Source organism: Solanum lycopersicum, chromosome 2 (genome assembly GCF_036512215.1).
Source record: "Solanum lycopersicum chromosome 2, SLM_r2.1".
NCBI lineage: Eukaryota > Viridiplantae > Streptophyta > Magnoliopsida > Solanales > Solanaceae > Solanum > Solanum lycopersicum.
The window spans coordinates 60408560-60423985 of NC_090801.1; the positions used below are offsets into that span (position 1 = coordinate 60408560).

Sequence of the window (15426 nt, forward strand, 5' to 3'; positions counted from 1 at the left end):
CTTATCGAATTTTAGGATACAATAATAACTTATTCAAAGTGCAATTACAGAGTAATTTTATTTAAGAATACTTTGTTAAAAAATGTTTTTCTAAAAAAAAGTTTGGGTTAACTTAGTTGCAATTTGTGATATTTTTACCCTAGTGGTATAATTTATGAATTTTAAGAAACGAAAATTATGACATCATGATGACATAATTATTACGTAGATAAAAAGGATTTTGTAGAGACAAAAGGTTGGGCTTGGGCTGGACTTGTTGGACCGACACTGCAAGACGGGTAGAAAAATAACGCGTGGGATCACGTGGCAAAAGGCACGTGGGTTGGACCCCATTAACTAATCAATAAGCCAAAAAAGGAAAATTATAAAGTAGAATGAATGGTTGTAAATGGCTAATTACAAAATTTAGTGGAAAAAAGTGGTAATTTTTTTATTTTATTTTTTATGAATAAAAATATAATGGACAATATAGAATATACAGGAGGCGCCGCCCATTTACCCATTCTTCTTTCACGTGTATTTCTATTTCACACTACTTTAAAAAAATTTAAAAATTCCTATTCGATTAATTTTTCTTTTTTGTTTTTAAAAAAATGTTGTTTTAAATTAAAAGTTTCAAGGTATCGAATATCGTAAGGAAAAAAAAAGTGAAAGAGGATATAAGAATTCATGGTGCAAATCATTAGCCAAATAATTCATAAGAAGAAATAAAACCCTAGAACATTATACAAACTCATTAATCAATGTCCTTTATCAAATAAGTTAATTATATGGTTAGAAAAAGAGAAGTAAAATGAGGAATTATTTATCTCGTATACAAGGAAAGTATAAAAAAGACTTTGCAATATATGCACAGTAAATCTAATTTATTATATACAACAAGTTAACTATCTTATATTTAAATTAATAATGTATTACGAGTAATTATTTATAATTACATTGTAAATAATTAGATAGTGTAAGTTTTTTATTTATTTGACATCTCTCTTTAGAAGTTAAAAATCAACTACCCCTTAAGAGTGATGATTATATTTTGACTCTTTCTCATACATAGAAAATCAAACAATTTTCAATTATAATCCTTAGCGAATCATCCATATTACATACATACAGAAAGAGAACATCTATTTTGATTTATAATTTTTTAGATAAATTTTTATCGCTTTTAATTAGAAATTTTAAATTTTTTTTGATAAAACAGAGAGTTATTACTTACACACATCACTTGAGATATGTTATTCAAGTTAATGAGTGATAACTTATATATAAAATTCACATTCTCAAACCAGATATAAAAAACTCAAAAAATAAAACAGTTTATATATATTTTTTATACTTCTATTTTTTTTCACCCTTTACTACCGCCCTACATTCACTTTCTGCTTTGGGAGATTTGGTTGTTGTTTTTTAGTCATTATCAATGCAAAAACGTGTTTTTATCCTTGTATTTCTCACCTAATCTCTCTAATTAATTAAAGCACACACTAATAACTTAAATAAGCTCATCAAATTCCATTTGTAGCCCCTAATTAGAGTTAGGCTCTAGGTGTCCACTCCCCACTTATCTCCCCATCTTGCGTTAATTTTTATTTATTTTTGTTTAAAATGTGTTTGAATTTTGTAAACGCACTGACCAGGGAATTAAATGTTAGTTTGAAAAGGAGTATGTAAAATTACAAATCCATTAATTAGTTGACTGGTGGACTAATGACTAAAAATTAGTGTTACCTTGTTATAATGGAGTTGACTCTATCTTGAAAGAACCTTCTCTTTGTGGTCATCCAAATCCCCACCTCTAATACCCAATTATTGCATTTCAAAGAATTTATTAACTCTCTTTTGTCTTATTCTGGTGTTTCACATTGCCTCATTGTTTTCAAGTCCAAAAGCCATCAAACGTTTAATTGACAAATTCATATTCCTAGTTATTCATTCTTCCATTGAAAAATATAGTACTCCTTCAACTCGTTCTTAAAAAAAAGATATATAATTTTTAAAATTTTAACTTGTCATTTTACTCTTGGGAATCATTTGGCGTGACGTATATTATAAATTTCGTATTTGATTGAATATATTAGGTAGTTTTAGAATTATTTACCTCATCATTTATATGTTAGTGATAGAATAAATTATGACATATACATAATGAAATAACTTATTTTGAAATAATTAATTCCGAAATAACTTATTTCCAATTAAATGATCCCTAAGTGACAAATTTGACTGTTGTTATAATATTCTTAAAATCTCAAGGTGAAAATTCTTTTATATTCACAAAAATTTTATTTCATATTTAATAATCAATACCATAAGCTAAATTTATCCTAAACAATATGCTCAAATCAAATTATACCTATATCATACTCTAGCGCCCCATTTCATGTGACATGAGTTGGAATAATGAAAGTTCAACTTATCTAATTTTTGGTATAAAATCAGGCATAAATTTTTCATTTTTTTTTGAAATAAATATTAATAGATAAATTGTTTTGTTTTTTAGAAAATATACGCGATAATTTCAGTCTAAAAGATCATTTTACTCTTCAAATAGTAACCAGAGGCGAAGTAATAAATTAAACTTGAGGGCGTAGAATTACTCTTTCGATATTTTTACATTAGTTGAAACCTTTAAAAAAATACACGGACATGACATATGCATTACATCATTATGTAAGAAGTTTGAGAAATCTAAGGTCAAATATAATTTAATGTATGAAACGAAACTTAGGTGTACTCAGAGACAAAAACAGAGAAACATTACTGTTTTAGGTTCCATAAGAAATATGATGGATTTGAGAGAAAGGTTGGACCTACTCCTTTATTTCCCTCTCTACCTTTTTTTTTTTTTTTTTAATAATTATTATTATTAATTTTTCCATACTTTCATTATTGCTAACGGAACAAGTCTCAAATCCCAATTTTTAACATTTGTCGACAAATACACATGACACATGCTTTCTTTATGTACATTTTGTCCCTTCTTTCATGTGACTTTGTCCTTTTTTTACTTTATTTAAAGTTTGATAAGGATTGGATCAGTTTTAATCACATTGTTCCAACCACATAAATTTTAAACGTAAAAAATGGGCTTTAGTTAACGTTGGTCGCGATTGAAAATACATATGCAGATTTTTGAGCTGATCACACTAGCAATTCGCAGGTAGAAATTGCCTTCACGGATCGATCTTATTGATCCATGGGTGATGATTTATTGACGTGTTGAATAGATAGTTTGAATTAAATTTAAACGGATTAAAATACAGTTAGTTAATAAATGTGAATAATTATATATAGTTGAGTTGCCTAAAGAATAGGTGATTTAATTTACAAGAATGACTTTAAAAATGAGTGATCTTGCACTTTTAATATCGCTTACCCCATTAAACAAACGTGAATGATTTTAAAGATTAACGGAGGCATATTTACCAAATACATGCTTTCAAAAAGGCAAGGAGCACGCAGGAAATCGGCTAATGGAAAACTTGGAAGTATACTACTAACCTAAACAATAGTTGTGATAGTTCTAATTTTTTAATATATATATTTATCACCGTTAAAACTTATTTTTGCATGAATACAACCATTGCTATGTTCGTGAGAAAAGGAAAATTCGATAGTCATATAATATTGAAGAGTTTAATCTCAGTCTAATTGTTAAAGATAATTGTCATATCAACACAGTATTAAGAAACATATATTATCTTTAGTCAAACAATAAGGTGATCAAATCACATATCCAAATAAAATGTGACAGTTATCATCTCCAAGAAGCATACGCCAAAGCAACTACCAGAGCAAGTGAAACTGCTCTTCTGAATTTAATTGGTTTAATATTTCTAATGACGGCATAAAAGCCAACAAATTTAAATAGCATTCACATAATATTAATAAAAAAATCATTAGTTAAATCAAACATAGCTACGTGTTATGTCGTGTTTTATGACCCCAAAGTTAATTATGAATTATTCTAGCTAACTAAATAATTTAAAAAACTAATTATATCCTATCTCAATATTAAACCAAGGGCTAAAATCCAATAAGAAGTTACGTAAATTAATATTTCAATTTCGTTTTCAAAGAAAAAGTAAGGTGTTTTTTCATGAAAAAATATTTTTCATAGCAAGATATTAGGGCAAGCAACAGGTTGTCTTGGATATACAAAGAGAAAATCTGACATCGTTAAAACTCGCTCAACAATAAAAATCCATCTTTACAAATTAGGCGTAAATAATTAGCTAACTGAATAAGGCCTTTCAAAATATATAAAAATTAAGAAGGGGACAATTGACTTTTCTGATTGTTAATGTTAATTAGTTTGTCCATATAATGAGAATCATATATATCAACAAAAGTTATGTTAAATAAATGAAATTAACAGAAAAAATATTTAGTTATCCCTTCTAGAAAGAGTCATTGCAAAGTCTGTTTTATTTTTCTACTCCATCGTCATCCTTGGGTTAATATTTGCATTCACATCAAATTAATCTAAATTCACGCCATATAAATTTATTTTTTTAAAAATATATTTTCAAATAATTTTTTCAATACTCAGGTTCAAATTCAAAATCACTAAGGCTGGAGTTGATCCCACCATATGTAACGACCTGTTTAGTCGTTTTGAGCAGCAGATTTTATTTCTGAAAAAACAGACTGAGACGACGGAACCCACGACGGACCGTCATGAGCACGACGGACCGTCGAGGGGGTCTCGTTCCAAAACACTTAGAATTCTGAAATTTGGGTACTGAAATCGACTCTCTGAACTTCGTAACGGAATAGCAGGACGGACCGTCACAGGCGTGACGGACCGTCACAGACTCTTCAAAGAATTTCAGTCTCTGAACTCTGTGACGGAGCAGCAGGACGGACCGTCGCAGGCACGACGGCCCGTCACAGGCACGACGGCCCGTCACAGGATGCGTAATCCCAGTCTGGGTCGGATTTCTTTACACGTTTTAAGGGACGTTTTGGACTATTCCTACTTTAATTATAAAGTTAGTGGGTTTATGTTAATAAGTCTAATTACTTGGGGGTTAAAAGAGGTAACCTTGAGTAAATTAGTGGGTTATTATTGCCATCTTTTATTCTTAATTATATGCTAATTAGGGTAAAAGAAAGAGGGTTTGAATAAGAAAAAGAAAAGAACAGAAAGAGAGAGAAGGAGAATCGATAGAGGGAGACGAACGAAGAGGAAAAACAAAAGTTTGGGAAATTCTTGCTTGATCACTAGTCTTTGGTGGAAGTAGGTTATGGTTTCTCTTACGATATTCGTAGTAAACTCTTAATAGTGAATGATATGTATTGATAATATTGTAAACCCTGCTATGTGCTTAATTGTATGCTAGGATGAATGTAATTATATAATTGTAATTATATAAGCATGATGAAGTTATTGAATCCCAAATCTTGCAAAATCCTAATCTCTTGGTTAATAATGAGGCCTTGGTATAAAAGAAGGCGTGATGAACTAAAATAATGAGATTGATGATGCCTTGGTAAGAAAGAAGGCTTGATGAATTGATAGAAGGAGATTAGGGGATCGGGTGTCACGAACCGACACGTAGTATTAGGGGATCGGGTGTCACGAACCGACACGTAGATTTAGGGGATCGGGTGTCACGAAACGACACGTAGATTTAGGGGATCGAGTGTCACGAACCGACACGTAGATTTAGGAGATCGAGTGTCACGAACCGACACGTAGATTTAGGGGATCGGGTGTCACGAACCGACACGTAGATTTAGGGGATCGGGTGTCACGAACCGACACATAGATTTAGGGGATCGGGTGTCACGAACCGACACGTAGATTTAGGGGATCGGAGTGTCACGTACCGACACGAGAGGATTAATGAATATGAGGGAGCGGAGTATCACGTACCGACACAAGAGGTAAAGATAATGAATCTTGAAAGATGTTAATGTACTCAATCTAATGAACATAATTCCCAAATGAGTATGATATTGAGGCTTGAGTCCTCATGTGTGAACTTGACGGTAATTGTTAATGATATAGTACTTGCTGTTGCTACATGTTGAGTATCATAGTTGATTTTATGATATTACTTGGTATATATTGATTTCTATTTTGAGTTGGCCGATGATATCTACTCAGTACCCGTGTTTTGTAGTGACCCCTACTTTTATGTTTTCTTCCTTGTTATTTGTGGAGTGCAGCAAACGTGCCGTCATCTTCGACTCAACAGTAACTCTAGCCAGTCTTCATTACTCCGGATATCAGGGTGAGCTAATGCTTCTAGCTTGGACTGGATCTTCCTCTTCATGTCTTGATGCCTTGAAGTTCCGGCATGGACTAGCTTTTATGTATTTTTAGCTTCTAAGAAACTCTTAGATTTAGTAATTTGAAGTAGATGACTTCCAGATTTTGGGATAATAATAGTTATTGATTTTATTAATGAGTTTAAGTCTTCCGCATTACTTTCTGTTGATATAATATTGAAATGTTAAGATTTAAATTGGTTGGTTCGCTCACATAGGAGGGTAAGTGTGGGTGCCAGTCGCGGCTCGGTTTTGAGTCGTGACACCATAAGTCCTTGATTTTTATAAAAATTTTAGTTTGTATAATTAGTATATAACTTATGTGTATCTATTATATATACGTTATACACCGATACTACCATTAATACAATTGTTATAGAGCCGTTTCACATTTGAGTATGCTCGGATAATAATAGTTATAAATGATTACGACCAAGGAGTAAGGGGTAGAAAATATTTTAGATAGTCACCTAGATTTTTCTGAAAACTGAATTATTATATATTATCATATAAGTCTTTGCATTTTAAATTTTAAACTTAGGGTAGAAAATATTTTTTGAGAAAATAAATGAATTTCTTATTTAAATTTTAGTATTTATTAAGTAAGTAAAAAATATAATATTTTAAGATCGTATTTATAGTGAGCTAACAAAACATTATGATAAATCCTTGTGGGATGAAAGTATTATATACTTTCACAAAAAGATTAAGTAAGATAAACGTGATTAGAAGTGTTGCCTAATTATATTCTCACTTATTTAACTCTCAATCGTCACTTTTTGCCTTTGAAGACCTTATAATATATAGTTTCTTGTAATTATAAAAGAAAAACATATTTAAATCCTTTTAATCCTCACCTACTCTATTTAAATGGACACATAATACACTTTTAATTATTGCAACAAATTATTTGTGTAGCTTAGCCCCCATAGACATATGTAATTATGTAATTAGCTCCTTTATCTTCTTTCAAAAAGATTGACTTATCTATTGAGTTGAATTTTTTAAACGCAATTTCCACCAACTAGGAATTTTTAATTAAAAAACTACGGAGAATGATAAGTCCACTAATTATTTGACCTGTGGAGTTCTAGATTAATGCCAAATTAAGGGTACCCTTTTTTAGTGGGGTTTACTCGTATGTATAGAACCTTCTCTTAGAGTCTTCACCTCAATGGCCAAATCATTAATTTGTTTTGAAGAAATTTGTCTTATAATTAGGTGCCACTCCCTTTCTTCCTATGGTGTTCACATTAGCACTTAGGTTAGTTAATTAGTTCCAATAATCCCATCATTCTAATTTTTCACATTCAACAATCGTATCATTTTTGGGAAGAAGGATTTTAGTTATGAGTGAAAAGCTTCCAAATTAACGTAATACTAACATATATATGTTGTTGTATAAAAGTTAACCATTGATTCTTGATAAACTGGTTCATTCAATAATAATATCGGAGATTATTTTTGTTAAAATATTGTGAAACAATTATTATATTTGATCATTTGAATGCAATAATTCATTCTTTTGTCGAGAAAAAACATACAATAGTAATTAAAATTCTTCAACGCGCTTTATTTTGTTTTTTCCGTTGCAATGACATACATTTACTACATCACAAATCACAATTAATATATAGTGCAATATATTTATTTGTAGAGTTGAAAAACAACACATGTGTTGCGATAAATAGAATTTACAAGAGGACATCATCGTTTTAGTTCCATGGGAATATGATGGATTTGAGAAAAAGGTTGGACCTACTCTTTTACCCCTTTATGTTTTTATTTTATTTTATTCAATGCTCATTATTGTTTTTAACGTAATAATTCATGTTTAAAAGTTTAATATTTGTCGATGAATACACACATCATACATGCTTAATTTACCTTTTGTTAAAAGGGAATTAAAGTATGAAATGTATCCTCCCACGAATTTGATGTCACACTAAAGATTAAATAAAATGGCATCCAAAAAAGTTATTAATTTAGCGGTCTTAATAATAATTTTAATTTTTTGTATCATCGATTTATCGATTTTCAACGATTTAAAGATTTTTTCAGAAATAATTCATTAGTTAAAAAATTAATTATATTTATTCATTGTTACATAAAATTTTTGACTTATGATTTAGTTTTATATCTGCCGTAGAACTTTCGATTATTCTAAAATGTGCTAATGATTATTTTTGACTAAGATGCAATCTGTCAACTCAGACATCCACGTGGTTCAATTTGTTTGTCAACATATTTTTAAGTGATTTTAAATTATTATCTTTTTGTCAAGCTTAATGATTCAATCAAGAACCGAATTGATAACGTGATCAATAATTGATGAAAAGATAATTACTACGCCAATGTATTAATAATTCTATAACAATTTAGCATGTCTATAAATCGATCACCGATAAATTTAGCCGATAAATTTCAAAAAACAAACCAACTGACTAGAATATAACGTACATTCAATAAAAATATAAAATATCTTGAATAAAGTATTTTACCTACGTAATTACAGATTGTCATTTAAGCTAAGGTAGTTTTAATATATTAATTATATTTGTGCAAATATTTATATCCTTTCCATTAGTCAAACAATAAGGTGATCAAATCCCTTATCCCCAAAAAGGAAAAAAAAAATAAAGAGAAGGAATGTCAATGTTATCACTTCCAAGAACAACATGACAATTAACTCCCAAGGGAATTGTTAAACTGCTCTTGTGAATTTTATTTTTTGTTCAAAGTTTCTAATGTCCATAATAGAACAAAACTTATATTGTAAAAAGATCATAATTAAGATGACTCATAATTCTACAAAATTATGTCACTTTTTTTGACCCTTTGTAGTTAGTATCCACAAAGGACAATAATCCGAATTAATTTGTACACTTTATGAATTATTTCACCTGAGAAAGTACTATAAAACTATAATTTCCAACTCTCTAACAAACCAAGGGCCAAATCAAATGACAAATCGATATTATATACAAGAAAAAGTACGAGGTCTTCAAAAACCAAATTCCATAGATTAGGGGCAGGATAAGATGTTTTGTTAATAAATAAGTAGGAAACTAATTGTACTACTCAAAATTGAAACAACTCTTATCTTAAGGGATTTAAGTATCAATTAATTAATAACTAAGATAGAAAAAACTATGGCCATGAAAAAGATTAAAAAGAATTTGTTTATGTGACCTTACATATTTGTTAATGTTAATTAAATTGTCCACATATTAATTGAATTGCATAAAAAATAAATAAACTACCAAGTTAAAAAATAAGATTCGATCTGATAATTAAGTGATTAAAAAAATTATAAGCAACAATTATTTATTATTCCCTTCTGGAAAGTGTGGTTAGAAAAGCTTGGTACAAATCAATTGAGGTATAAAGTGGTTAAAGAATAAGTATATTTAATTCCAGGTACAAGCATGTTGGATTTTCACCAAAAGCTTAATTTAAAATTGGATTTTTTTATTAACTAAATTCTTTGTCAACACATGATGTTGTTCACAAGCCCTACAAAAGATTGAACCCAAATTTGACTCCAAATTTGACTTGATCTTATATCATAGGTTACAAAATCTAGCCACTACTGTTGGTAAATAATATGAGATCCTATTGAGTGTTTACTAAAGGATTTGGAAGAAGACTTAAGATTGCTTACAATTTTGCTGGAAGATTTATAAATCACATTTTCTCTATTTATACTATTTTCTAAGGAGCTAAAGTGTAAATAAAAATTACTATACAAATTCTTAAATATTTACACTTTGGTCTATGTTCAGAATTATCTACACTTTCTACGAAATTCTAAAACTTTTCTAAAAAATATCTAGTCTTTCTTTTAGAACTCTCTAAAGCCTTCTTGAATTATCTAAGGGCTTCTAGAGTTATCTATAAACTTCTCCAAATTCTAGATTCTTCCGCCCCTATACGAATGCAAAATCTTACTTAGAATTGACAGGACGTGACACTAGATTGTGAAAAAATCGCGAGTAAGTTGACAAGTACCGGACGAAGCTTTAGTAAAAATTCTAAGTCCGTGACACTATGCTTTCTTTTAAAGTTTCGTGTATTGAACTCTCGCTATAAAAGAAGATTGGATTACATTTGGGCCAATTGTGTCATCCTCCTTACCAAATTTTGAAAACTTTCACATATAACAAATACAAAATTCAAATTTGTATGTTATAACAAAGTTTGCATAATTGCGCTCCATAGCAAACATTTTATGTATAATTCGCTTCACATATACAACTGAAAGTTATGCCTATTTCGCTATATATTTATACAAAGAAGCAATTATATAATTCGTTGGCTCCTCTTCAGATTTGTATACATTTGAATCGAATTGTATAAAATGAGAAAGAGAGAAATTATATACAATTTGAATATGTATAAAACGAGAAAGAGAGAAAGACAAAAGAGACTTGGGCAGGGAATATACAATTGAATCGAATTGTATAAAACGAGAAAGAGAGAAATTATATACAATTTGAATTTGTATAAAACAAGAAAGAGAGAAAGGCAAAAGAGACTTGGACAGAAAAATATTTGTATTGTAAAATTATAAGTATATAGGACGGAGATATATGTATTTGTATGTGTATATATAATTTTCTGTCGCTTTATACAAACAAAAACACAATTTATACAATTTTACTGTATAAAGTGAGAGAGGAGAGCGACACTAGCAAACTGTTTGCTAAAGAACACAAATAAATTAAATGATAATTATTGTATTTATTTTACATTATTAATTTGTTATTCTAAACAATTATCCCAAATTTTTTACTCTCCGTGTGACACTTTCTAATGGGCCTAAAGTGAATATGCTAGGAGGCCCTATTTTGGAAACCCAACGGAGAATGTCCAAAGCTTAGTAGGCCAAGAAGATATTGGGCTGTTGATGAAACTCAGAAATTTGCTCCCTAAAATTTCACTAGGTGTAGGTTCTTAAGGACTTGTGTATAAATTTTGTTCAATATATTTTCGAAGAAATATTCATTATCGAACAATAAAACTTTAAATATATGAAAATCTAGCAAATGTATTGTGCTCCAAATTTCCAATAAAGTGTCTTTTTTTCATATTCAGTGTCCATTTTCACATTAAGTTCAACTAAAGTTAGTCTCACACAAAAAAAGTTCTACATATTGAATAAATGTTTACTAGGCTATTCCATATTTAAGAAAATTCGAATCAGAGGTCTTAAGAATTAAAAAAATATTTACCATGATCTATATTGGTATTAAATTGCCTTTTACCTTTTCATGTACTTGTATTGTATGTTGTGGTTCTTTCTTTTATTCAATTTTTTCACTTGCTTGACAACTCTTTTGCGACAAAGATGTTAGTTTGAGAAATACCTCAAAAAAAAAAAAAATTTACTTTGTGATATCTTAATATGCTTGTAAGCTCGATTAAGTGAAAAATTAGTAATTTCATTAGATAGTAATCCATGTTTGAGAAAATACCTAATAATATCACTTATCTTTGTTTTAGGAGTACAATATCACACAACTTTACCTCTTTTTTTTTTCATAATATACTTGACACACACAAAAAAAAATATTAGCTCTCTCCTAATGAAATGTCATGTCACGTTTATTCTTTAGATGTATGTAGGCTCCTAATACTAATTTATTTCAAACAGTTAACCATCATTATAAATTGAGGTTTATTTTAATACAAAGAAAAAAATAATTTAGATAAATAAAGGAAATAATAGAAAATTGAAATACGAAATTCATGGATAGTAATATTTAATTAAGCATTTTTTATTATTAACTTGAAAAATAATATGTTATAAAAGTAATTTATTAGTACACACTTGATATTTATTATGTGTGTGATTTTCTTCATACAAATAATCTCCTTGTCAATTGTGAAGATAAAATCATGTCGATTCTCATAAGAAATTGAGAGCGGAGATAACCTTAGGCTTCACAGAACTTAATTATATTTAAGATTTTAAAATTACTAAAAATATATTTAATTATATTTAAGATTTTAAAATTACTAAAAATATATGTAATATTGATTTAGAACTCTGTACTTTGAAGAAGTAAAATTCAACAGTTACATGTAAGCCTAAAACTAGATATACACATCTATGATAGCACGAACCCAATATCTATTATTTTAATTTATGTGATATCGATAGAATTTTAGAAAGTTAATGAAATTTTAATATGATTATAGATATTTTAAGTTGTTAGTTACTTTTTATTTGCACAAATTTAATGTAAAAAGGTCCATAATTAAAATATTTTTCATCATCGATAGTTGATTTCCTACTTAAAATAGCTACAAAATATTATCAATATCCGAAATAATAAAGATATTACTAAAAAAATATGAATTTAAAACTAAGAGTTATAACCAAAACATATTCTATAATTTTAGAAAAAATTATCCACTAATTAAGATAAGATAGAACAAACTAAATAATTTTTTCAAATAAAAAAAGTACAAACAAATAAACAAAAAATATTGTATAAATAATGGCACAAACACTTAAACAATCCAAAAAAAATTTACTAATAAATTAAAAAATGAGAAACGACATCCTAGAATGAGAGATAAATGTTTTTTTTTTGTATAAAATATATTCTGAAAAAAGAGTAAAATTAGGTGATTTGTAATTCTAAAACAAACATAAATAATATCACTTTCCAAATATGAATCACTATGTAGCAAAATTACCGGTGAAAAAGATATTTTCAAAAGCTAAAAAAAAAAAAAAACACGAAGAAAGTAAAAAATGAAAAAAAGATAAGGACCTCGAGTGAAAAGATATTTTTGAATGAGCAAAGGCCAAAGAGGGATCTAATAAGAAAATCCAAAGCCAAATCCCCTTATCACTTCATTTTCCCCTCTTACAGTTGCCATGGCAGCTCTCAAACTTCCTTCTTTTTCCAAAACCTTAAACCCTAATTCTCAATTCCAAAACCTCCCTAAAACCCCAACTTTTCTTCTTTCTCTTTCCTACCCTTTTCTCACCACCTCTCTCTCTTCAATTCCACCATCAACAAGTTCAAGATTCCCAGTTGTAAGAGCCATTTCTGATGGGGAATACTCTTCTAAGAGGAGCAGTAACAGCGACGAAAGGGAAACTATTATGTTACCTGGATGTGATTATAACCACTGGCTTATTGTTATGGAGTTCCCTAAAGACCCTGCTCCTACTAGAGAACAGATGATTGATACTTATCTTGACACTCTAGCCACCGTTCTTGGAAGGTTAGTTTTGTAATATATTGTTATTTCTTGTTTTTATGGGATTTAATTTGGGGGTTTGAGTATTGCTCTGGAAGTTTTTGTCTTGGCAATTAGTTACTTAAGTTATATGATTTTGAATGTGTTTGATAATTTTCCTTAGTGAATGTATTCCATGTTATGTTCTTTGTGGTGACTAATTACAGAATAATTAACTGTAAACTGTGAACAAAGATGATATCTTTAGGCATAGGATTAGATTGTCCAAATTGTGGACTTCTAAGATAGTCCATCCCAAGAACTTGAAGCCTTCTTTAGTTAAAATATTAATGTTATGCTAATCAATAAATCCAGTTTACTAGGTATACACAAGTTTCGGTTACTCCTGTCCTGTAAAAGTACTAAGTAATTTCGTAAGAGGGTGGTAGAAACATAGAGTTGTTGATATTGACCAAGTAGTTACTGATAAAATTTTGGTAGGATTTGTGATTAGTTTGGTCTAGCAGAATAGATCATGTTCTTGTTAACCAGCAGAGTTTTTGTTGGCTTATTAATCAAATTCTTCGTATCAGTATGGAAGAGGCAAAGAAGAACATGTATGCCTTTAGTACTACCACTTACACTGGATTTCAGTGCACTGTTTCGGAAGAAACATCAGAGAAGTTTAAGGGTGAGTTCAAACTTTTCCTTTTTCAACATATGAGATGCTGGACATCCAGACTTCTGGTATTCACTTGTTCGTTTTTGTATTTGGATATTCATCTTGTAGGTCTACCTGGAGTTCTATGGGTCCTGCCCGATTCTTATATAGATGTGAAGAACAAGGACTATGGAGGTTAAATTTCTTAAGAAGTTTCTTCCTTTGAGCTCAGTTTCACTTGTGATTCTACAGCAAGATAACCTCTATGTGCTTTCTTCTTTCAGGAGATAAGTACATCAATGGAGAAATAATTCCTTGTCAGTATCCTACTTACCAACCCAAACAGGCTAACAGAACAAGAAGCAAGAGTAAAGCATATGTAAGAAGAAGAGATGGTCCTCCGCCTGAACGTACAAGACGAGCAGCAGCTCCCGAGTCTTCCTCCTAAAACTATTATGATGCATTTTGTAAGTGCCTTGGTCTTTTTCTTGACACTCACTAAAGAAACAGAGAACTCACAGTTTTATCCGATTTGTTGTGGTTGGCATAAAGTTAAACCTTAATCCCTTCTCATAAGGCTGAATGAATTGAAATTTATTCTGTTAGGAAAACCATACCCCGTTCCACTGTTTATTAAGTCTATAAGTTCATTCTGTTGCTAAGCTTGTATCTTTTTTTGGCAGGGGTTATCTGATCTTAGAGGCGAATTGCCAATATATCATTCATAGTCGCATATTGGTGGGCAATTTAACAAAGATATGTTGGTGCTTAAAGGTTAGATGGAAATACACTGCTAGTGCAGGTGTTTGGTTGACTGCATTTGTTGTTTATCTTTCTTTCCTCTAGACTAGCTTTCTGGTTGCATTATTGAGAATGTGAAAGAAAGCCGTGTCAGTATGTAGTTTTGATCTTACCATTATAATATTCTGCTGGTTCAAAGCCTGAAAATGTACGTGATGACTCATTATAATTTTCTGCTGGTTCATATATCTCGACGTGTGCTATGCTTACAAATTAGATCATGCAGATGATAGAAAGATGCACCTTCTTGGAAGGAAATTTACTTCTTAAACTGAATGTAAATGTTGAATGAAGAAACTTAAATGCAGCTGAAACCTAACAAATTATGTTAGTGCGTTGTTACTTTCTAGTGAACTGCATGATGTCATTTACAGTAATTCAAAAGGAGCAACATAATGTTGTTCCTATTGAGTTGCCCCCTCGAATTGCTTGGTTCACTAAACTTTTGGACAATGGCGCAAGCCTGCAAGTTATATTGAACTCTA

At 30.0% G+C, this 15426-nt stretch overlaps 1 protein-coding gene across 1 annotated transcript; it reads left to right on the forward strand.

Moving 5' to 3' along the window:
- The first annotated feature begins 13034 nt into the window (after window positions 1-13034).
- On the forward strand, window positions 13035-15129 carry LOC101267671 (DAG protein, chloroplastic). Its single transcript, XM_004232713.4, has 5 exons — window positions 13035-13524; window positions 14073-14170; window positions 14270-14335; window positions 14425-14607; window positions 14824-15129. The coding sequence occupies exons 1-4, from the start codon at window positions 13172-13174 to the stop codon at window positions 14586-14588; spliced, it is 681 nt and encodes a 226-aa protein (XP_004232761.1). The 5' UTR covers window positions 13035-13171; the 3' UTR covers window positions 14589-14607; window positions 14824-15129.
- The last annotated feature ends 297 nt before the right edge of the window (window positions 15130-15426 follow it).

Coding starts and splice junctions, on each gene's coding strand:
- LOC101267671 (XM_004232713.4), top strand. CDS start 13,172: ATGGCAGCTCTCAAACTTCCTTCTTTTTCCAAAACCTTAAACCCTAAT. Junction 14,171..14,269: donor AACATCAGAGAAGTTTAAGG/GTGAGTTCAAAC, acceptor TTCATCTTGTAG/GTCTACCTGGAGTTCTATGG. Junction 14,336..14,424: donor GAAGAACAAGGACTATGGAG/GTTAAATTTCTT, acceptor TTCTTCTTTCAG/GAGATAAGTACATCAATGGA.